The sequence below is a fragment of the Lytechinus pictus genome, chromosome 1 (assembly GCF_037042905.1).
Source record: "Lytechinus pictus isolate F3 Inbred chromosome 1, Lp3.0, whole genome shotgun sequence".
Classification (NCBI taxonomy): domain Eukaryota; kingdom Metazoa; phylum Echinodermata; class Echinoidea; order Temnopleuroida; family Toxopneustidae; genus Lytechinus; species Lytechinus pictus.
In genome coordinates, this window is record NC_087245.1 from 4,140,053 (window position 1) to 4,165,310 (window position 25,258).

Here is a 25,258-nt window from a genome sequence, read left to right on the forward strand (position 1 = left end):
TAAAAATTAGAGGAATTACATCCATCCATGTATTACATCGTGTTTACATCAGAAAAGCATTTCCCCATGTCACCCTCGCATCCAATGACACAAAATGGAAGAATTTACGTACATATGTATATATATATTCAGCATGAATATAGTTTCTATCATTTTGAGCAGAATGCTTAATTAAAAATGTCCTTGGCTTTATTGTCATCGTGGTATTGCGTTGTTTACGCAGGAACAACAGGAAATTGCAACTGCGATACTATCTGGTGCATAGGGAAAGACCCATTTTAAATTATCTAATTAATATGGAAGAATTCTGAAGACATTCCATGATTGTCATTTGAGAGTGACCATGACGTCATGAATCTAATGAAAATGCTTAGATCAGTCTCTTTTAATGCACGGCCCAAGTACTGCTTTCTTTATGGCTAAACCCAATGTTGAAATTTGTAGAGTAAAGGACTTTCATAATTATTTGGATATTCTTTTCCATTTAGTCGCTGTTTGTTCGTATGGTCAAGAGCAAGAAGGAGCCGAAAAAGTGATCACGATATAATTTCCTGAAGGAACATTATAATATAAATGAAGAGGATATAGAATAATTGAAAATCAATAACGATGTCTGCATCGATTCTGGTTGTTTTGACCGTTTTATCGATATTCGCCATTGGAGAGGGAAGTAAGTTTATCAAAATTATTTGACCAAGCAGCTGGAGATTGGTGTGTTATATCAGCTTGTACCCCACGCTCCCCCCCCCAAAAAAAAAAATGTTCTAACTATTGGATAAGGGAGCGTAGCGACCAACCGAAACGAATCATCTATTCGAACTGCTTGGAAAACAATTCAGGACTTGACCTACATGAACCATGCACGGGGCATGTGATTTCACCCTCCGATATAGGAGTGACAAGACTGCCAGTCAGGAAGCGGACCTGTGTTGTTAATCTCTCCATGCGTTTCCGAGTGAGCAATGCGAACGATCGAGATTTTTTTTACTTTTAAGAGCGAGTTTTTCACAGTTTGGAGATCTCTGAAATTAAAGTATAAAGGGTATTATAACATGGATTGATGGTTTAAACGTCAATGGTGACCGAAGAGAAAAGTGATATTTGCATTTACAGAACTTTATTATTAACTTCCAAATAAATGAAGGCCTAAAGCATTTTTTCTGAATGGAATAGTACTCATCATGGTAGATAACAAAAGAACATAACCCCGGGATCGCTACCCTTCAGAGCATATTTTAGAGTCAAATCACTAAATATTTTTAATAACCTATATTCTCGGTCAGGGGGAATATAGCGACGGAGCCATTAGAATAACAAGATTTCAGAGTGCTTTTGACAAAACAGACAAATCGAGGGTGAACCGGAATTAGTATTTTTAAATTCGTGGTGGGAGAATGATTTGAAGAAAAAAGTTGTTTGCCAACCCTGAATCATATTCAGCATTGTGTTTGCTCGATAGTTTATATTGCAGGGAATCATTGACTTGCTGTACTCGAACTTTCAATCGTGTTAATAGAGCATTAACGTATTTTGAATCTAGATTTGCGAGAGAGCGTGAGGTGACCGGACGACAAAATTTTCGAATTTGAATATAGTAGAAGTCGTCATTTTAGATCCCATAACGACATGAATGGATATCGTATCATTCAATACACATTGTGAAAAATATTGTGTAAAATTTTAACCAGCACGAGGGTAATTATGTGTCCAACAAATGTTGGGCAGTATTTTACCCAATGCGGGAAGCATATTGTCTAGTAATGTTAAATATATAAGCGGCAATTACTTTGGAATGGGCAAAATTTTCACCACGATGGATAAATAAAAATGCCCAATGTTGGTTGGAAACATAATTACCATGATTACCCTCATGGAGCAGTTTTACCCAATATTTTTTTACCCGATATTTTTTTCGAAATGACGTTTTATTATTTATTATGATCTATGTTTTTGAGCCTAATGCGTCTCCATTACAATACGCCTAGTTACACAAGGCAATTGTTCATGGAAACGCGGTACTTTTGTCATTTACTTGATAAAGACGGTATGTACTCGTCGAAAATTTGTAGACTTCAATAAATTTTGTTGGATTAAAGCATGAAAGTTTCAACCTTGGTTTTTTTTTCTCTCTCTCTCTCTCTCTCTCTATATATATATATATAAGCCATATACATATAAGCCGCGTCTACCATTGTTCTCTTCATCCATTTCTTTCACAATATATATATATATGCAACCACTTTGTCTTAATTCTGTTTGGTCTCATCCCAAATGATCTAATGCTAGTTCATCTCCATTTGAACCCCCCTTTTTGTTTTTAGCCCATTTACCACTTTTTTCTAAATTCCAGGTGGGCGAAATACCCCTTTGTCTGATGACACATTAGTCTAAAGAACAATTTCATGTGAAAACATTACAATGATAATAGGAAGACGAAGTGTACATTATACCAAGTGAGAATTCGACCAAGTAGTGATGACTGGACCAAGTGGTAATTAGACCAAATTGACAGAAGATCAAATGCGTTTAACCTTGATATTTAGACAATAGATGCTAGTGGAGGTGGGTTTTTTTCAGTCCAATCAATTTTGGGAAAGGGGTGTATATTGCCCGTTTGGAAGCCTCTGATCGGGATTTCAATACACTTCGCATAATTTATTGTTTTACATAATCATTTTGTTCACAGCTTGTCCTGTTGACATGGATTTGGTTCTAAACTCGTGTTACTCATGGCATCATTCTCCTCTTAGTGCAGTAGAGGCAGAGGGATACTGCCCTAAACAGACAGGACCAAGAACCCTAGCAATGTTTGCCTCCCAGCAAGAAGTCAGTCAGGTGTATACCTACTTTTACAATAAGTCTGGAATCCAAGCTGGACAGACGATCGAAGTGGCCATTTGGGTTGCCAATGCGTCTATAGGAATGCCGTCTGTAAGTATGACACCCCCCTCGCCACCCGATTTCCCCTTTGCTTTCATAAGACTTCAAAATTCTTATTCCGGGGGGGGGGGGGCACTGGCATTAAAAAGTGGATACCATGCTCGTACCCGAAAGCAACTATAAATGGTTGATTTTCATGCATGGTCGGACAATGTCTAAGCACATGGATAAAAGAGTATCAAACTTACCGAATTAAACAAAAAATGTATGCATTAAAAACATGAAAATGCAAGTTTAGGTTACTCTGAGATCAAATCATGATAGGTTAATAGCTTATGAAATTACTTTTGAAATTCTAATAAGGAACATGGTGCCCACTTTGTAATGAATTGCATTGGAAAAAAAGGAACGAGCGAGCAACGCGAGCGAGTCCTAAGATAAATCTGAATTTCATGATTCTGTAAGATTTATGCAAACCGATAAAAATCAATCAGAATATGATGAAAAGTAAGATGTTGAAACGTAAAATACATAGATGTACAAATGACAACTTAGTGAAGTAAATGGGGGGGGGGGGGGGATACCACCACAAAGTAAAGGGCCTACGCCGATGTATTGAAAACCACCTGCTATTTTTCTTTCGTTTTATCCAGCTTGGTCTTGGTTGTACCATCTTTGCCACAGGAGGCGTTCTGTCGGATGAGCCATGTAACATACCACACGGTGTCCTTTGTGAAATAGAACTCGGTGAGATTTGCTTACATTGTTCGTAGATTAAACTTGCTTCTTCCTTTTCTTCATTTTATGTGAATGCAGACAGAAGTAAGAAAGTATGAATAACTGCTGAACGGGATTAAGTGACAGACAGGCCGATCGATGAATTTTAGCTAGCGAGCAAAATCGATTCGCCAGGGATAAGTAGGTTAAAAAAAAAATTAAAATGCATTCTTCATTTCTTTGAAAAAAGTCATGTGACAAAATGACACATCTTTGTGATTTCTTTAAAATAACTAGTATCGCATGGGGCAACAGATCAGATACTTGCACAATGAGCTAATAATATTCATATCAATTTCAATATCAATCCTAATGCAGATTCACCTTCAACAGAGCTCGCTACAACTGATCGAACGACTGATTCACCTTCAACAGAGCTCGCTACAACTGATCTAACGACAGATTCACCTTCGACAGAGCTCGCTACAACTGATCAAACGACAGACTCACCTTCAACAGAGCTCGCTACAACTGATCTAACGACTGATTCACCTTCGACAGAGCTCGATACAACTGATTTAACGACAGATTCACCTTCAACAGAGTTCGCTACTACTGATCTAACGACTGATTCACCTTCGACAGAGCTCGATACAACTGATTTAACGACAGATTCACCTTCAACAGAGTTCGCTACTACTGATCTAACGACAGATTCACCTTCAACAGAGCTTGCTACAACCGATCTAACGACAGACTCACCTTCAGCAGAGCTCGCTACAGTTACTGATTTAACGACAGACTCACCTTCAACAGAGCTCTCTTCAACTGATCTAACGACATATTTACCTTCAACAGAGCTCGCTACAACTGATCTAACGACAGATTCACCTTCAACAGAGCTCGCTAAAACTGATCTAATGACAGATTCACCTTCAACAGGTCTCGATACAACTGATCAAACTACAGATTCACCTTCAACAGAGCTCGCTACAACTGATTTAACGACAGATTCACCTTCAACAGAGTTCGCTACAACTGATCAAACGACAGACTCACCTTCAACAGAGCTCGATACAACTGATCAAACTACAGATTCACCTTCAACAGAGCTCGCTACAACTGATTTAACGACAGATTCACCTTCAACAGAGTTCGCTACAACTGATCAAACGACAGACTCACCTTCAACAGAGCTCGCTACAACTGATCTAACGACAGATTCACCTTCAACAGAGCTTGCTACAACTGATCTTATGACAGATTCACCTTCGACAGAACTCGGTACAACTGATCTAACGACTGATTCACCTTCGACAGAGCTTGATACAACTGATTTAACGACAGATTCACCTTCAACAGAGCTTGCTACAACTGATCTTATGACAGATTCACCTTCGACAGAGCTCGCTACAACTGATCTAACGACTGATTCACCTTCGACAGAGCTCGATACAACTGATTTAACGACAGATTCACCTTCAACAGAGTTCGCTACAACTGATCAAACGACAGACTCACCTTCAACAGAGCTCGCTACAACTGATCTAACGACAGATTCACCTTCAACAGAGCTTGCTACAACTGATCTTATGACAGATTCACCTTCAACAGAGTTCGTTACAACTGATCTAACGACAGATTCACCTTCAACAGAGTTCGTTACAACTGATCAAACGACAGATTTACCTTCAACAGAGCTCGCTACAACTGATCAAACGACAGACTCACCTTCAACAGAGCTCGCTACAACTGATCTAACGACAGATTCACCTTCAACAGAGCTTGCTACAACTGATCTTATGACAGATTCACCTTCGACAGAACTCGGTACAACTGATCTAACGACTGATTCACCTTCAACAGAACTCGGTACAACTGATCTAACGACTGATTCACCTTCAACAGAGCTCGCTACAACTGATCTTATGACAGATTCACCTTCGACAGAACTCGGTACAACTGATCTAACGACTGATTCACCTTCAACAGAACTCGGTACAACTGATCAAACGACAGACTCACCTTCAACAGAGCTCGCTACAACTGATCTAACGACTGATTCACCTTCAACAGAGCTTGCTACAACTGATCTTATGACAGATTCACCTTCGACAGAACTCGGTACAACTGATCTAACGACTGATTCACCTTCAACAGAACTCGGTACAACTGATCTAACGACTGATTCACCTTCGACAGAGCTTGATACAACTGATTTAACGACAGATTCACCTTCAACAGAGTTCGCTACTACTGATCAAACGACAGACTCACCTTCAACAGAGCTCGCTACAACTGATCTAACGACAGATTCACCTTCAACAGAGCTTGCTACAACTGATCTTATGACAGATTCACCTTCAACAGAGTTCGTTACAACTGATCTAACGACAGATTCACCTTCAACAGAGTTCGTTACAACTGATCAAACGACAGATTTACCTTCAACAGAGCTCGCTACAACTGATCTAACGACAGATTCACCTTCAACAGAGCTCGCTACAACTGATCAAACGACAGACTCACCTTCAACAGAGCTCGCTACAACTGATCTAACGACTGATTCACCTTCAACAGAGCTTGCTACAACTGATCTTATGACAGATTCACCTTCAACAGTGTTCGCTACAACTGATCTAACGACAGATTCACCTTCGACAGAGCTCGTTACAACTGATTTAACGACAGATTCACCTTCAACAGAGTTCGCTACAACTGATCTAACGACTGATTCACCTTCAACAGAGCTTGCTACAACTGATCTTATGACAGATTCACCTTCGACAGAACTCGGTACAACTGATCTAACGACTGATTCACCTTCAACAGAACTCGGTACAACTGATCTAACGACTGATTCACCTTCGACAGAGCTTGATACAACTGATTTAACGACAGATTCACCTTCAACAGAGTTCGCTACTACTGATCAAACGACAGACTCACCTTCAACAGAGCTCGCTACAACTGATCTAACGACAGATTCACCTTCAACAGAGCTTGCTACAACTGATCTTATGACAGATTCACCTTCAACAGAGTTCGTTACAACTGATCTAACGACAGATTCACCTTCAACAGAGTTCGTTACAACTGATCAAACGACAGATTTACCTTCAACAGAGCTCGCTACAACTGATCTAACGACAGATTCACCTTCAACAGAGCTCGCTACAACTGATCAAACGACAGATTCACCTTCGACAGAGCCCTCTACAACCGATCTAACGACTGATTCACCTTCAACAGAGCTCGCTTCACCTGGCCTAATGACAGATTCACCTTCAACAGAGCTCGCTACAACTTATCTATTGACAGATTCACCTTCAACAGAGCTCACTACAACTGATCTAACGACAGATTCACCTTCGACAGTGCTCGCTACAACCGATCTAACGACACAATCACCTTCAACAGTGCTCGCTACATCTGATCTAATGACACAATCACCTTCAACAGAGCTTGCTACAATTACTGATCTAACGACACATTCACCTTCATCAGAGCTCGCTACAACTGATCTAACGACTGATTTACTTTCAGCAGAGCTCGCTACAACTGATCTAACGACAGATTCACCTTCAACAGTGTTCGCTACAACTGATCTAACGACAGATTCACCTTCGACAGAGCTCGTTACAACTGATTTAACGACAGATTCACCTTCAACAGAGTTCGCTACAACTGATCTAACGACTGATTCACCTTCAACAGAGCTCGCTTCACCTGGCCTAATGACAGATTCACCTTCAACAGAGCTCGCTACAACTTATCTATTGACAGATTCACCTTCAACAGAGCTCGCTACAACTGACCTAATGACAGATTCACCTTCAACAGAGCTCGCTACAACTGATCTAATGACAGATTCACCTTCAACAGAGCTCGCTACAACTGATCTAATGACAGATTCACCTTCAACAGAGCTCGCTACAACTGACCTAATGACAGATTCACCTTCAACAGAGCTCGCTACAACTGATCGAACGACTGATTCACCTTCAACAGAGCTCGCTACAACTGATCTAACGACAGATTCACCTTCGACAGAGCTCGTTACAACTTATCAAACGACTGATTCACCTTCAACAGGGTTCGATACAACTGATCAAACGACATTTTTAAATTCAACAGAGCCTGCTACAACTGATCTAACGACAGATTTACCTTCAACAGAGCTCGATATAACTGATGTGCAATCGTCTGCAGAAAGCACTTCATCTACTCCAGATGTTTCAACATCCCTTACAACTATCAATTTTCCAACAACCTATGGAACGACTGCTCTAACGTCAGAATCATCTGCAACTGAATTACGCACTTCACATACACAAAACCTAGGGACGACTAAAGTCACATCACCGACTGAAATCACAGCAGTTGGTCCGGTCACAACTATGACAACAGAAAACAACACCCAAAGCGGCATGGTCCCTACTTTCAAATCAATAGCTCATGAAACAGGAAAGTCATTTGTGTTACTTCATGTTAATTATTCTGTTTCATCAGTCGATGTACTTTCTACTCATGAAATGATTCAGACACGAATCCGATGTGCATCAAAGTGCAGTGGATTATCCGAGTGTTATGCTTTCACCTACTCCCACATAACTCAAGAATGTTTGGTCGGAAGAAACGTTAGTTATCAGAGCCTGCATGGAACCAGTGGTATTACGTATAGAAAAATAGACCTGTAGTATGATAAAAAAATAAATAAAAAACGTAACGAAGTGCAGTATATTAAAATATTTGGAAAATTGCCGATTTAATGTTTTATATTGACAGTATGAGATTGATGAGAAACGGAATCGTTGTAGGTAAGGTACATGGTGTATGACGGGATATGTCGTTAAAATTCAGAATGGTTAGCATGGAAAAAAAAAGATTCAGATGATTTTCTTTTTGTTTATAGTCTTTTTAATGATATTCATACCAATTTCCATATTTTAAAAACAGGTTTCGGAGATAATGTAGGTTTCCGACATTGTAATTACCTGAAAACATCTGTGAGCAAAATTCTACCAAAACATCTGTCCCTACTGAACAACTTAGCATATCTGAAGCCCTTAGGATATATCCAATCTATAATATAGGTATCTTTAATTGAATCATGACATTATAGATGACTTACATGTGACACTGATCAATAGGGATTCTCAATCACTATGAAAACAAAGCTGAAATAAGCAGGTGTATATTAGTTCAAATTAATTTTATCATAATACTGTCGTATTTTTTTTTAAGTGTAAAGAAAAAAAGCTTGGCTCCTTCTTTTGCACTTATCAATGCAAATTATTTACAAAACATTTAAATGCCCTTTAAGAACAACTCGATAAAAAGCATCTTGGCGATATCAGTTCAGTTCAATATATTTATTTTTCTTAGCATGAAATGACGGAATAACTTTTAGAAAAAAGGGGGGAAATACTTATATTATGATACTGATAATGGTTCCTAGTGAAATTTGGCTCTATACACAGTGGTGTAATGAGCCAAAAAAATCGAGGGGGATAGATATGGCGTTTCGCATAAAATTTATTTGAACATATTTATTTTTGCGCACGAGAGTAGCGAGTGAGCAAAATTTTCGACATTTTTATTACAAAATCGAATTTTGTGATAGATTTTGACATAATATTCAGAAAACAATATCATATTTCACTCTTAAATCTTTCATTTTCTTTCTTTTTCTCTTTTTTGTCTTGGTCGTGAAAAATTTGGGGAGCAAGAGCCACCCCAAGCCCCCCACCCCATCTGTACGCCACTGGTTTTATAGATAATTACGGGTCGTCCATATCATTTAGCTTCTTGACAAACTAGTGTGATTAAAGAGGAGGCTCCATACACCCCCCAAAAAATATACACAGTAAAATTTTTTTTACAACGCTGTTTATTATATGAACCTTACAGTAATTGTTTAAATAGTTTAAACAAATGTTTAAATCTTAAGCAACAAAGTTTAATTTTCAATATCTAATCTTCAATAAATTAAACATGATTGTTTAAACGGTCAAACAAATATACTGTAAGTTTCATATAGTAAACAGCGTTGTATAAAATCTTAAACAGCGTTTTTACTGTGTATGAATAGATAAGAGGTAAAAACAAATACGGTACCCTTTGTTCAATTGTATTATTTCTTATCAACACCGCAGTTTTCATCAAATTTCAATTGAATATTCATCAAATATCACCTGTTTACACACCAAAAACATGTATGACAGAATTACTTATTCACTCAAAAATTAGACATTATATATATCTATTTTCGCTCTCTCGTTTTACCTCCTCGAAATTATCAAGAATAGCGTTCCGTTTTCATAAACTTAGGCACTTCATCCATTGTTTTTCCTCACCTACCACGACCCTCAATGACGGTTTGCCTGACAAAACAGAACTGACCCAGTAAAAATACCGCGGAGCCAGAAACGGTCTTCTTCCTTTCCTCCTTGGCTCTGTACTACAGTCATGAGGGTATGAAGCATTTTTTTGTTTGTTTTTGCTTTTTGTTTGTTGGTTGTTTGTTTGTTTTTTGTTCGGGGCGGGGTTCTAGTGTATTTATGTACTAGGTCTGCTTGTATTTCAAACAATAATTGTTCGGATGCCGTACTTACAATAAGTTTAGACTGTCAATTAAAAATTTAAAGCGCTATGTGATAAATAGATCTTCGGTAGATTTGAAGTGCGTATATACTGTACTGATTACGGCAACAATATTGGGCAATATACCCCCTTTAACAAAGGCATATTTACTATTTATTATATACACTCTCATTCCGAACGATAATCACAATGTGACACGTATTGTTTGCACTCGATCTCGCAATTTTGTCCAGTAATGTCAGATATTCGACTCAAGATTGACCTTTTATCAGCTTGATCAAACAGACGCGTCAAATCACTAAGGGATTTCAGTGCTATCAACTCGGCAACGTCAAAGCGCCATGATGGATGTCCCGAAATCTCTGGCGGAAAGGAGTTTCACGCAAGAAAAAGGTCTCCCGTTAAATAAATCAGTAGTCAAGAAAGCAAACACCGGTCTTTTTACGTGAGACGGGTCCTGATTTAGATTTCATTTGCTATCATAGTTCATTTCTAAATTCTATTTCCGCGCAGAAAGTGTTGTTTTGAATTCATGTCCTACTGACAGGCTCTGGTCAATGTTTTTGCTCTTTGTTGTAATGGAATTAAGTGGCTGATACAGAGAAAGGGAATAAATGAGAAATTGACAATGCCGATTATAAAGTGATATAATTAAGAAAACCATGTTGATGATGATAAAGTATTGTTTCATAAATGTAAAGTAGTAACAGTAATTACAGTGTGACAATCATTAGCGATGCTGAAGAGAAGGCGGATGTTTATGATATATTGCAGTACGTGGTTAGGTACAGTGATGGTAGAATAGTGATAGGGAAATGACGATAATTATTGATGATGGCTGATGTCTTATCCTGTGATTAGGCCTACTCATCATCTGTTTTTCATTTGTCGCGAAAAATCTTAAATACAATGGAATCATACAAGGAGTTAAATTAGGAAGTGCAAAAATAATTTTGAAAAAAAAAATGAATGTAAGATCATTTAGTAAAGCCAAAGCACGGACAGCTAAGGACTACTGGCGCCATCTTTAGGGGTATAGGAGAGTGTTGCCCCCATACGAATACAAAAACAATATTTGGAAAAGGTCATTTGACTTAATGTTTGTATTTTTCCTTGAATATCTTGTCACCTTTTTGTAAGTCAAAATCAATTTTTTTGGCTCTCTAATCTCTAACTTCACGCAACGGTGGCCATTTTTTATCTTGTTTTTTGGGGCTCATTTCGCCAGTGGTTCAAATAAGATGATAATATAAACCATATGATTAATAAATAGTGCTCATAGTTATATCAATTATTGTTCGATGAGAATATACGTCATTGAAATGAATTCCTGAATATGCTCACACTATTATCACATATGGGTTATATAAACAGTTTGCGGACGTTCTTGCAAAACACGTTTCTTCTTTTGACCTTATCAAGACAAAATTTGACAAAACTGTTCTTTCCTCACACAATGCAATTAATGCTTTTCGTCCCCAGTGTCCGATTAGACACCAATAGACTGAGGTATAGGGTGCCTGTATCAACATCTAAATCCCAGATGGGAAGGGAATACGGCATCTCAACACCAACTAATGCCTTTCGATGAAAAATAACTTGCCTAATTCGTTAAATATTTATGTACTACATGTACATAGGTAGATGATTATAAGGTACAGATGTCATACCTGAATGGCAATACTGTTGCAATGATGTATCCGAGATATGGGACCTGAGCATTTGTAAAGCCCTTCTTACACTATGCGATCCGGTGCGACGCGATTTTTCAAGAAATCGCATTTTGCATTAAATATGAAAGTTCCAAGAAGTAAAATTATTTGATTTAAAGTTTGGCATATTGTAAGGAAAACTAAAATCATAAATTATTTTTACTGTGCGGCAAGCCCTACACTGTTTGAAAATTTCAACTTAAAAAATAAAAATTCCTGCAGCAGAGTCTCGAGAACACCTGTAATCTTTCTGCATTGTGTAATCTTACAAGCATTTTGTGTGAAATTACAGAAAATTTTGTGTATGTAACCATACAAATTTATTTTAATAAAACTGTTTTCCCCCTTTTTAAAACAGAACTGTTCTGTAAAATTCTATAAAAATTTTATAAAATCTTTCCTGTTTTAACAATTTACAGAATGATTTGGTTACTTCTTTCTGTAAAATCTGTTTTTTAATTTTTCTTCTGTAAAATCTTTTTTTTTTAAACAGTGTGTGGTCAGAGTAAAGTCCAAATCGGCTTCAAGTCGCAGCTGATGATGACGTCATTACGATTTGGATTGAATTTGTTTTTATTCATTCAGGGAGGCTCTAACTGGACTGATTATCGATTTCAGTAGTCCTACCATTATTTTAAACTCTGATCCGTGATATTTTATTAGTTGGAATATCCATATCAAATGTTATCATAATTAATTTGAAATTCGGTTTGCAACGAATCGCATAGTGTGAGTCGGGCTTACCATATACATTTAGGCTAAATCCCAATCCTCCTCCTATGCACCAACCCCCCAAAAAATGGAAAGGAAGAGGAAGGGGAAGAGAATAAAATTGAGAGAGGGTGAGAGATAGACAGACAGTAAGATGTAGACAGAGAGAAATTAAAGGAAGAAGGGAGGAGAACCCAATTTCAACATACATGTATCATCTTACTCAATGCATGGACCTACCTGCTCAATGAAAGTTCTTAACGTCGTCGTTGTCTTGCTTGTCATTTTTCCATTTATTTTATCGTCATTTTCCTCCATCTCCTTTCAACTCCCAATCTAATTATTACCCTCCCCCTTTTTTCCTGTTTATAATCTTCCTCCTCCCGCTCCACTTCCTGCTCCTTTCTCATCATCATTGACAATCCCTGTGGCCCGTTTTCTGATAGCAGGTTTAAAGTCGAAAGTTTACCCTCCGCGGCGGATCCAGCTTTCGCCAATAGGGGGAGGGGCGAAACAAAAAATCACCCATATTTTCCCCGATCGGCCGCTCAAATTTGATTTTTTTTTTTTTTTTTTTTTTTTTGGGGGGGGGTTATTTTAAAGGGTAGTCCTAACAGTAACTTCTTAGTTCTTTTCTAACAAAACATAAATAAACAATCTCATATAAGCCCTAAATGAACAGTGCGAGCGCCAAGCGCGAGCTAAATTTTATGAACATTTCATGTATTTTGTCCTGAAAATTGAACTATCTGAGCAATGCTTGTGATCGTGAACAAGATGTTTATGCAACTAAATAATTACTGCGAGCGCGAATCGCGAGCAGAAATTTTTAATATGTTCTGGCCTGATAAAAAAGGGACCTGTTAAGGACAGTTTGCAGTTACCAATGAAAACGATACATATTTCAACAATCAAATAATGCGAGCGCGAAGCGCGAGCTGAAATTTTGTGACATTCTGACATGAAAATTGGACATTAAGCAGTTTTCTGTAATCATGAACAGGATAGGAATTTAACTAAACAATTAATGCGAGGGTGATGCCCGAGCGAAAAAAAAGAGATTTAGACCTAAAAACGGGGCACTCTATTCGAGTAATTTGATATCTTCCAAAATTAATAATGCGAGCGCGAAGCGCTAGAAGAAATCTTTTGATATTCTGATATGAAACTGGATAATTTAAGCACGATTTTAATAAAGAACAAGCTGCGTATCTCAATAAACATGATCGTGTGCACGTGTTTTTAGATGTAGACCTATAGAATCTGGGCATTATAAATACATTTCTTTTATTATAAAAATCAATAATGCGCGAGCTGACAAAATTTATATAACGATCTGAAAAGGGTGAATTTAAGCACTATTTTAAACACTGTGTAGGAAAATTGTGAAGTGGATATGGATCGCACTTAACAAATGATGCGAGCGCGAAGCGCGAGCTGATGTTTTATTTATTATTTAGACCTAACACCGGGGCATTGTAAGGACATTTTGTCATCATTATTATGAAAATATTATTATAGTATGAAAATGATGACTCTCTTCCTATTTCCTATAAGATGAAACTTGTCGATAGTCCATTCTGAAAAAGGGGGACAGTTTCATTATTAGGAATTAATGAAACTGTTATCTTATTTATCAATCTAATATTAATGAGAGCGTGAAATTTTTTGATATTAAGACATGAAAACTGGACATTTTAAGCATTTTAAAAATATTGTTTTATACGGCCTACTTGAGTGCATATGGTAATCCTTCTATGCAGAGCTACTCGGCAGTTGATGGAGTGCAGGAAACCCATGTGCAGGAGAATGTCTTTCATTGATAGGGGCGCAAGTGCGGTGGCGTGGTTTGCGTACATGTGAACTAACATAATGCGGTGCCACTGCGAGTAGGCCTATGCCCTATGGGGATCGGGCTGGCCGTTACGAGGCCGTAAATTAAACATGGGTATAATACCTCCTACGTACTTTTATTTCTGTTTTCAGCGTTTCTCTCAAGTTAGAAAGGACACCGGGGTCGGCTTGCCCCCCCCCCCATCCGCGCCTGACCCTGGTTTCTAAACCTCCCCTCTGGTCTAAGTGTAGTTTCACTATCATTGGTATTCTTAACATGGGTTAAACCCGGGTTTTAAATTCACTATGGAAATAATTATCCTCTTCTACCATGAATTTTTGGGTAAATTACTGCTTGAAGGGTGACTGCACCAAAGTTTTAAAACTTTCACTAAAGTTGGTTTCTCTTCAAAATGTGGTTTCTAGCAAGATTAATTGCAACCATTGCAGTAAAACAAAAACATTCATCACCCACATATAGTAAGATTCTTTATTCAATTTATTTTGTGCAAGATATATATAACAACCTATTTCTGCTTGGGACAATATCTTTCATTGGATGACATAGACCAGTAAAGGTAGATTGATCCGAACCGAGCTGGTGGCTATTAATGAAAATTGTATTGTGATTATAATTAATCCCGAAGCCAGGAAGCAGGAATCGTTGAAGCGATCTTTGGTAGGCATGATGATATCACTTCCTCAATCACCTGGGGATCTAGGGACATTTACAGAGCGTGATCGTCTCGGAACCAGTCGGAAAGGTCGTATCACTGAGAGCAATTTAGCTTATTTAGTAATCACACATTCACACCGGTGAGACCGACTCCAGACCGATCAAAGCTATTACATTATTTTCAATGACATACCATCGGTCGATTTGGGTCGGTTTTCGTTTATGTGACAGGGGCATAATTTTTTTATAAAAAGGAAAGACGGGGACAAACTAACTAAGTATTTATTGTCTCCTTATATTGCGTGATTGAACCAGCAAATGTATACTACTACTGCTACTACTACTACTACTACTACTACTACTAATCAATAGCAATAACAATGATAATAATAATAACAACAATAATGATGACAATAATAACAATGATAATAATAGTAATGATGATGAGGATGATAATAATAACAATAACAATCATAATGAATATAGATAATCTAGGATTTGTATTGCGCACGTATCCATCTTGTTACGCGCTCCGATATTAGGCCCTCCCCGGGTATGCTAGTCTACCGATTCCGGTGCTCGCAGTGGAATCGGTTCCGCTGCTCACACCGGAATCGGAATTACTTCCTGTCGGTATACCCATTGACCTCACCTTGGTTGAGTGCAGCACAATGTGGGTAAATTTCTAGCTGAAGGGAAATACGCCATGGCTGGGAATCGAACCCACGTCCCTCAGACTGAAAGAGAAGAGTCTTAACCACGAGACCACGACGCCCCCATCTCTGTTTCAATCATTATCTTTCTTCTAATTTTATTTCTGATTTATTTTCGATAATTTCTTTTTTGAACAAGCTTCGCTTTCTTATGGGTGTCTATTACAATATTGTTTTACCTTTTATAATAATAATAAATAATTCAAATACAATCAATATTCATGACCTAAAGATACTATATATATGATTATGAGAAGGGGATTGTCTCAATTCACCATATTTCATTTTTATTCTTTGGAGGTGTAAATCTATAGCAAACAAACTATATATAATAGGCCCTATCTATTCATGCACTTTGTTGAATGTTTTTCGGTTTACAAATTGTTTCCAAAATACGTTAACTTCACTCCCGATAACCGCCCATGTTGTTTTCGGTTTCGTTATTTTCAAGATTCTCTCGTTCGTGTGTCATTCATGTATGCCTTTTTGTTTTGATCTTGGAGGCACGTTTTCGCTATCACATCGGAACTACAATACATCAATTTGCATTGAAAATAAAAAACATGGTCTTTTTGTTTTATAAAAATCATGGGAATGCTAGAAGTTCAATTTAGATCCAATCAAGATATATTTCATTTTTTATCTCCATCTTCCTATTGTCATTAATTATTCTTCCACTTCTTCACTTCCCCGTAACAACACCAGCCTCCTCCTGAGAAGCATGTTTTAATAATTTATGGAAAGAATACATGGTGCCGTTAATGTGGGACCTTCACATTCCTTTGGAACCCATCACGTGACCCCAATCACGTGACGTTAATCACACATTTTTCTTCGATCATGCAACAAACTAGTTCCGACATGGAGTCCTTAATGTTTAAAAAAATTGTCGGCACTTTCCCAACATTACATCACCGCGTCAAGTACAATGACGTCACCACAGGCGATATTTCACATAAAGATATGCATTAACCATTATTTGATGACGTCGTGAAGGCCATTAGCAAAATTTATTGCATGACCGATTATTACCACTTAATATATATCTGTTGTGTATATTTGGTGTTAAAGGTCTCTATGGTTGGCGGCACGAGCCAATGAAGATGGGAATAAGTTTATATGATGAAATTGTCACACGATACTAATTAGATTTGTGGCGAAGGTGAAATCTGGAAAGTGCTATATGGTAAAAGAGACCATAATATCAAGGAACCGCCATTTTCTTTGGAATTGGCATGATGTCACCGTGTGTTTTGATGGGATGTTTAATTTTAGCAGGAAGTTATGATGAAGACTGGTTTTAGTCAGATATCACGGCTTAAACAGATTGATTGCGAAACGACTTTAACAAAAAAGGCAATGATTACATTAAAATATTTTTTTTTTCGTAAATACTAACAAAACAAATCAAAACACGCGACATAGTATTTGGCTGTTTCCCTTTCGGTAATCATACTGAAAATGATTCGTGCGTGTACCTTGTGACAATAACTTAGGATCATTACTTTATCAAAACAAATTCTGTCTTCTATCTTTAAATTTCATTCTTTAATCAGTATCATATTAAACAACATTATCCTTTTCAGATTACATTAATTTTCTAAAATCCCCTTTGGATTAGTGATGGCTTACTATACTCGGGTTTACGTCCAGATAGTTTAATTCGTTGTAAGATCGGCTGTCCAGTAAAAATTGATTTCATTCATTTGTTCTTCTCCTGCCATTATGTGCATAACACTTGAAGAGGGCACTCAAGTTTTTCATGCCAATGAGATTTGTGTTATGGTAAAAGTCGGGAATGCCTCTGGCAATCAATTAAATCATTCTATTTCTACCGTCCTTAATGTAAATGACACTAGTGATGTAGGAAGGAAAAACGTTAATGACCAATCAAGTATTCCTCAGTCCATCTTTTCAAAGTCGTTATGAAAATACATAGACACTTCGCTAATAGCTTTATCAAAGCATCTATTTGATGATAAATCCATGTCTATCATCCATCGATAAAATCATACGGAAAGTTTTGCAATTTCTATATCTAAATACCCCTATAAGCTTACTTCCACATAATATTCTTTCAGATAAATGCAAAATGTTCTTCTTTAATTGGCATAATCCGCATACATCTTTTGTCTAGTTAAAGTCCAGGGCATTTTTTTAAATAAATGCATATATGCACTAAACACAGCAGTTATATTAATATTTTTTTCTTTGAAGAAAAATAATTTAATTGATGTATATATATATTGTTTTTATCATTGTTGGTTACAGCTTTCTGAAGCGGTGAATTGAAATGAAATTAGATTGCATAGATCAAACTGCATAGACAGCTAACATTGTATCATTATGATATTTCATTATTTTTTCATAAAAAAAAAAAAGATTTATTGATAAATAATATTATCAAAATATATAGTTACAAATTATGTAAACGATGTCGTGAGAATTTTTCTTCAACAATATTTCTGTAATATTTGTAATATTCCATCGTAGATCGTTTGCCATTTTTATAAATAAATATAATCTATTTATTTCTGGTTTATATTCCTTAAAAAATTGGTCAACAATCTAATTTAATATTAATTTCCTGGTATTCCGTTTCCGTATGATGAATTATAGATGCCTACTTAACTATTCTGTTTTAATTAATTCATTTGATGGATATTATAAATGAAAATCTATTTTGCAGATGTGTACTTCCAATTATCAATCGATTTAATCTGTTTGATAAAATAATGTCCTCGACGTTTCAAGATGATCTTTTTCTTGCTTTACATTCCTCATTAACGATGTATATCACAGCATCTCCTTGTACTCAGAAACAGGATAATCGTACCACTTCATAGTGAGTGTGTATTTGAGTTTTGTCAGACGTGTATCAATCAGATATGATTATTTACGTCTGGGACCGACCTTTAACGTCACCATCCGAAAGACGTGACCAGGGCTCGAACCTCTGCATCAATTTGTAACTTCCCCACAGCTTGGATTACATGCGCACGCCACAACGCCCTGTCCCAACGCCCAGTGAATTATAATGTAATCGTCTTCTAAACGAAAAGACATGTCATTGTGAGCGTGAAAGGACTTGTCGGACGTTTCATCCGACAAGCCCTGTTTAATAAGACAGTTACCATAGTAACACTGACTATCAGCCAATCAGAATCAAGGAAAGTTGTCCGATACTCGTCGGACAAAAATGTTGATGAATGGCTCCCCAGATGTCCCATATAGTATGTATATAATATCGTCAATCAGAAAATAGAAAAAAGGAAAGGGAGATGGGGTGCATCATACATGCCAAGGTAAATCTTATTGATTTTTGATTAATTTTTGGTTCTCTTGCTGTAAGTTTTTTGTACATTTTATATTACAAGTGGAGAATTAATATGCATACCGCCTTTGTAATTCGCATCACTAACAAAATTAGGTTGGTGGGATTCGTTCCATAAGGCCATTGTTACTGTTATTTCTTGTTCGTTGTCATCACCATCTTGATGATCATGTTAGCACTCTTCAGCTCCGCATATAATATTACATTTCTTCACTTCCTCTTCCCTCGGCGTCCTTCCCTCCCCCTTTAATCTCCTTCCTCCTTTTTACTTTCGTCCTAGTTGGTTTTCTCGATCCTTCTTATTTTTACCCAAGGGACCAAGGTTTCTTCTTCTTCTCCTCCTCCACCACCTTCTTATCCTTCTCTTCCTCCTTCACCATTTTCTTCTTCTGCTCCTCCTCCTTCTCCTTCTCCTCCTCCTTTTTCTTCTTGTTCTTGTTGTTGTTTTTCTTCTCCCATTCCCCCTTCTTCTTCTTCTTCTTTATCTTCTTCTTCTTCTTCTTCATCCTCTTCTTCTTGTTTTACTCTTCTTGTACAATTATCCATACTTCAAAAGGAAAAGGGAAAATCCCTTATTCACCTTTCTCAAACTTTAATTCTTAATAATAGTGAACATGTTGAATGCCTTTGCGGTACTTTTTATCAATTACAATCCGATCACGTTTGGATAATTTTCAAAATATGTGTAGACAATTATTATGTGCATCAAATACACACCAACGCTAATAGTTACCATTCACATTTTCTTTGAAATCTAAGTGGATGTTCGTATGATCCAGCGTAATTCCATTTCAAACCTTTATGAGCGTCCAATCTATTTTCTATTCATGATTATTCGTATTCATCAGAATTTCACTCTATCATTTGATGATGAGAAATACCTGTTTTCCATTCTTTGTTATCGCTCATGAATGTTGGAGTTTCTGAGCTGATTAATATAATCATCGTGATAATAATTAGATTATTAATGCTTTAGAACCTGATGACTGATAATACATAAAATAGGTTTATGCGACAACATTAATCGGAGCATGTTGAGATCACGAGTCTCGATTCAAAGTAAAGATGGAGAGATAGGGGTTATGTTTGTTGATCCAAAACTACCAACATAGTGCGTGGCATTCGCACTCACCTGACAATGACCTACTATAAAATATCTCTGTAATGAAAATAAATAAACTCTTCAAGTGGAAAAAATAGGACGGGTAGTAGTTTCATATCTTCCTAAGATTTATTTATTTACTTATTATAAAATATTTATTCAAGATAAAACATGTATCAGCACAATGGCTGTTTTACATCATGGTCCTGAAGATCAAGTATTCTTGATAGGTCTACAAAGGATATGGCTCATTCATATGGGGGATTGGCATGTCCCTGGCAAGCGGATGTGCTGGGGGTGCAGAATCACCCCCCCCCCCAAGATGGTACTTCGTGTGTTATTTACTATAGGTAGCACCCTCTTGGAAATCTGGAAGATATGTAAACATATTCTCCAAAATAACCTCTATTTTGTAGTGAAACTTGTTTTTCTTGTCAAATTATATATGGAACCAAAATCACATTCATCTTTAGCGGAATTCCTTTTTTTTTTTCTTTTAAAATCTAAGCCAGCTGAGGCAGCTCCCGGTTTGGGATTAGACATTGTTATAAATTCGATATCCCCTCTTTTGAGTCAGTTTTTCTTTCTCTTGCAGAGACTAAGATAACAAAGACGATGACGACGACGACGATGATGATAATAATAATAATAATTTCTAATTAACGATTTATTAACTACTTTTTACATGGTAGGAAGTACTCAAGTAAAAAACGCTATTTACTATAAGTCTTATATGAACATTCCAGGAATTGTTAAATAGTTTGAACAATCCCTGCCTAATTTAATAAGAATTAAATATTAAGAATGAAACTTTGTTTTTTAAAGATTTTAAACAATTGTCTTGTTTAAATCTGTTAAACAACTACTGTAAATACCATTTATTAAACAGCACTGTATGAAAGAGTTTTTACTGTGTATAGTTCAAGCAAAATTCATTATTTTGAATTTTAAAAAAAAAAGATCCTTCGATTTCCAATCACTTTCTTTGTACATGTTAAATTAGAAAGAAAAACCCGGACCGACTTTTATTTCCTATTTTAGATGACGTCTGTATTGTTACAAGTACCATGGGATATTATCAGAAGATTATTTCTGCAAATTGTCTGCAGATCAAACACCCTAAATCCCCTGTCTTAGAGGCTAGATGGTGCTCGGATGAGAGGTTATAAATATTTAATAACACACATTAAGAATTCATCCATAGAACAAAGGTACATGAATATATTTTCAACTTATATATGTTTTGACCACTATTTCTATGATTTTTTTTGTATTTCCATGGAGATGTGTTTAGGGTCACTGCTTATTTAGAACTGCGGTATATGAAATCATTTTATTTCAGTATTTCACTACTCATCTTCTTCAAATCATCGCAGAAACACAAGGTAACGGTAATTGAAAGCCAAAGTCTATGAACGACTCTCCGGCACCATTCTCTCCCTTTCTCTTTACACGGGCTTATCTCTCTCTCTCCCTCTTCCTCTATCATTCTTTCTCTTTTTATCCCCCTCTCTCTTTCTGTCATTCTCACCATCTGCCTCTCCCATGCTATATCTCACTTTGAATAAAGCTTCATCATATTACAGCGCATTATGTCACTTAGAAAAATGTTCTACTCACTTTTTGACACAACAAAAATTATGTTTGCTAAAGTGAATTATCGATTCAGGACCTATGATAATGTGTAAGAATATGTCTCATATAAAATTTATCCCAAAAGAACAAAATGGTGCCAAAATTATTATCCCTCTTAGAACTCTTCTGTAAAGAATGTGCGAGACATTGTTCAATTTCTTTAAATGGCTTGCATGCTCTGTCAGACAAATACTTTGATCCGTAAAGATGGCATAATTCTGCAATATATAGCGCTCTATTCAAAGATTTACATCAATTTTATCATATTCCTCATTTCTGTTCACCATTATGATGGTCCTGATAATACAAAAGCAGGCTTATTTAGCTGTTTTTATTATATTAATTAGGTAATGCAGTTTACTGAAAATTATTGCCTTATTATATATGGCGAAATGATATGGTTTATAAAATTTTATAGTTCATATGCAATTTCACGCACGATACCATGGCTATAGAAATCCTTTTACAATGGAATTGAACTATTCGACCATAAAAGGCACGTATAACAATTCGACCCCACTTATCTATATTAAAATGAGGAAATAGGACGGATGGTGGAAGTCAAACACTAATGGAAAAGGCAACCCAGGTTGTTTGACCATCATGGCATAAACAAATTGATTGAATATATATTATATTTAAAACAATAAGAATTATGTGAATAACAATGAAATAAATGAAATTAAACCAGACACGAATACTATGAGGCCTTTGTACTACGTCTCAAGTCAACCTCGCACCCCCTAATCATGACGATACCGTCTTAGCATTTGGGTTACTGCGGGGGTTTGTTTTTTCTTTCTTTCGCTTTTTTTTAGGATGATTAAAGACCACGGCATTTTAGAGCTCAGTAGCTCACCAAAAGTAAAGTAAAATGATATGTCCTGCAAAAGTTTATATGTCTTAAATAAAAATCATTTACCTTTTTTCATATATCAGAATTGCAGTATTTTTTTTATATCATACAAGCAATAAAACAGACTAAAAATATTTTTATTCATTTTTTCAAATAAATCAACTATATTGCTTATGGTTTATTAAAACCCCCAAAATAACAACAAGGGTTTTTGTTTAGTTTGTACTCTTTTTTATCATGTGCATTTCATTAAATCAATATATGAATGAGTCTGTAAGTAGTATTGTGTGCAGTGTGTTTTCTTTATTAATACGTGATATGTATTTTTTTTTCAATGTATACATTCACACACACACACACACATACACACCCACACATATATATGTATATATATATATATATATATATCTTTCATATATTTTTCACAGGTGTGCATAGCAGTCAATCTTGACTTGAAGGTAAACTATTCAGTGTCGCCCAGAATTTTTTAACTTTAGAGAAAAAAGAGGTTAGAAGAGAATATATCTCTTTCATAATTATAGAAAATAATACATGTTAATGGCCTCGGGTATATCAATTTGATAATCAATTTGATAGTCCTTTAGTGATACTTTCACACCATCCTTATGGGCCTGAATACAACCATGATGAAGTAAAGAATATGTGTTGGTCGTTGACTTAATCCAATAATGTTTCATCTATGGTAATCATGATCCTTATTATCACCCTGATGTATCTTAGGCGTTGATAGATGTATTTTCATTTAAAAGGGAGGGGTCCAGTATCAAGAAATTGAAAGAACAGAAGGAAAAAATCAAGTTGTAACTCAAAATACAGAGGGGGAGACAGAGAAAAGAGACGCACGAATATGAAGAAATCCAACAACAATAGCAAGAGACAGGGGGAAAAGAGGATAGAGAGGGAATAGAAGAGAGAGAGAGGGGGAGGGTGGGGCGATTATCTCTATTATAATTATGCCTTCATCCTCTCGTTCTCTCTCTTATTCTCTGTTCTATTCCAAACCTCCATCTCACTAATCTCGATATCTGTTGCTCCTTCCTTCCTTTTTATTCCCCCTCTCTCCACATTCTGTCTCTATGTATATTTTCAGTTTTAAGTAATTATTTATTTTATCTGTGATCCCTTTATCGTTTGAAAGTAACTTTGAATTAAAAAAGCAAGAAAAAGAAGGACGGCTAATAAACCATTTGCAGTAAGATAATGGTGGGATTCATGCAAGTCGATATTCTACTCCAATGATGCATTCCAAAATAAGTTTGAAGATCAGTGAGTAAGACAGGTGTCAGTATAAGGGGCTACTTCTCCTTTTATTCAAGGTCTGTAATTGAACACCATCATCATTTCAAACGTATTGGCATGTCGATCTATCCTAGGAAGGACGAGTAGCTCTAATCATTCCGCTAAATACTTTAGAATACACCCATTGGCGTACAGACGGGGGGAGGGGAGCTTGGGGGCGCTTGCCCCCCCCCCCCCAAAAAAAAAGGTCATGACCAAGACAAAAACACAAAGAAAGAAAATGAAACACAGAAGGGGAAAATGTTATATCACATTTTGAATATTATGTAAAAATCTATAAAAATGTCGAAATTTTGGCTCGCTCGCTTTGCTCGTATTTTTATTTTTTTGCCCGATACATCCCCTCAAAACTTTTGGCTCATCACGCCACTGAATACACATGAGAGCACTCCATTGTATGTATTTTAAGAAATAACCAAACATTTCAGATTAAAAAAAGGTATATAGAGAACAACAAATTCTAAATTACACGAAATATGGGAGAGTTGTTTTAGCTATTTGTCAAAACCTACTCACCGAATTGCCAATTTGAGATTTACAAACTTTCTGCTTCTTCTTCTTTTTAACGGCCATAACTATTTTGTTCCTTGCCATATTTCTTTCTGACTTCCACCACTCTGTTTATATCTCTTTTATCGTTTTTTAATACTTATTTATATATTTAAAATATAGTTATTCATTTATCCATTAATAAATTACTATATAACTTTATTTATTTGAATATTCATTCATTGACTTATTTATTCATTTATTGATTTAACAATTTTGTTATTTACTTAGTTATCCATTCATCTATTAATTTATCACAATAATCACCGACAGAGAGAGCCTATTCAAGGTAATGTGTTACAACGAGTAGAACCATGATCACCAAAGCCATTATGACACTTTTAGAGATAGCGGGGAATTAGATTTAGATTAAAATCATGAATTATATAACATAATTCAATGAAATGATACGATATGGGACGGTCACCTACAGTTTAGAGGATAGTCATTACTCCATCAATTACCCCCATGGGTTGGTAATGTCTAATAACACATGCATTATTTTCTTCACACGATTTCAACATAGGCTCATGCAGACACGTCCGATGAGCGATTATGTACGATGATACGAATAATTGATTATGAAGTCAGTTTGCAAACCATCATTATATGCA

The 25,258-nt window shown here is 36.3% G+C and overlaps 1 protein-coding gene across 1 annotated transcript; it reads left to right on the plus strand.

Annotated features, from left to right (window-relative positions):
• Positions 1-609: 609 nt before the first annotated feature.
• Positions 610-8,297, plus strand: LOC129254325 (mucin-2-like). Its single transcript, XM_054892780.2, has 4 exons — positions 610-670; positions 2,687-2,931; positions 3,534-3,627; positions 3,976-8,297. Exons 1-4 carry the CDS (start codon positions 610-612, stop codon positions 8,295-8,297), a joined length of 4,722 nt encoding a protein of 1,573 aa, XP_054748755.2.
• The last annotated feature ends 16,961 nt before the right edge of the window (positions 8,298-25,258 follow it).

What these genes read in the sequence shown, in the direction of transcription:
- LOC129254325 (XM_054892780.2), top strand. Translation starts at nt 610, where the DNA reads ATGTCTGCATCGATTCTGGTTGTTTTGACCGTTTTATCGATATTCGCC. An exon ending in ATTCGCCATTGGAGAGGGAA is followed by an intron (nt 671 to 2,686) that starts GTAAGTTTATCA and finishes TTTTGTTCACAG; the next exon opens with CTTGTCCTGTTGACATGGAT. An exon ending in CGTCTATAGGAATGCCGTCT is followed by an intron (nt 2,932 to 3,533) that starts GTAAGTATGACA and finishes CGTTTTATCCAG; the next exon opens with CTTGGTCTTGGTTGTACCAT.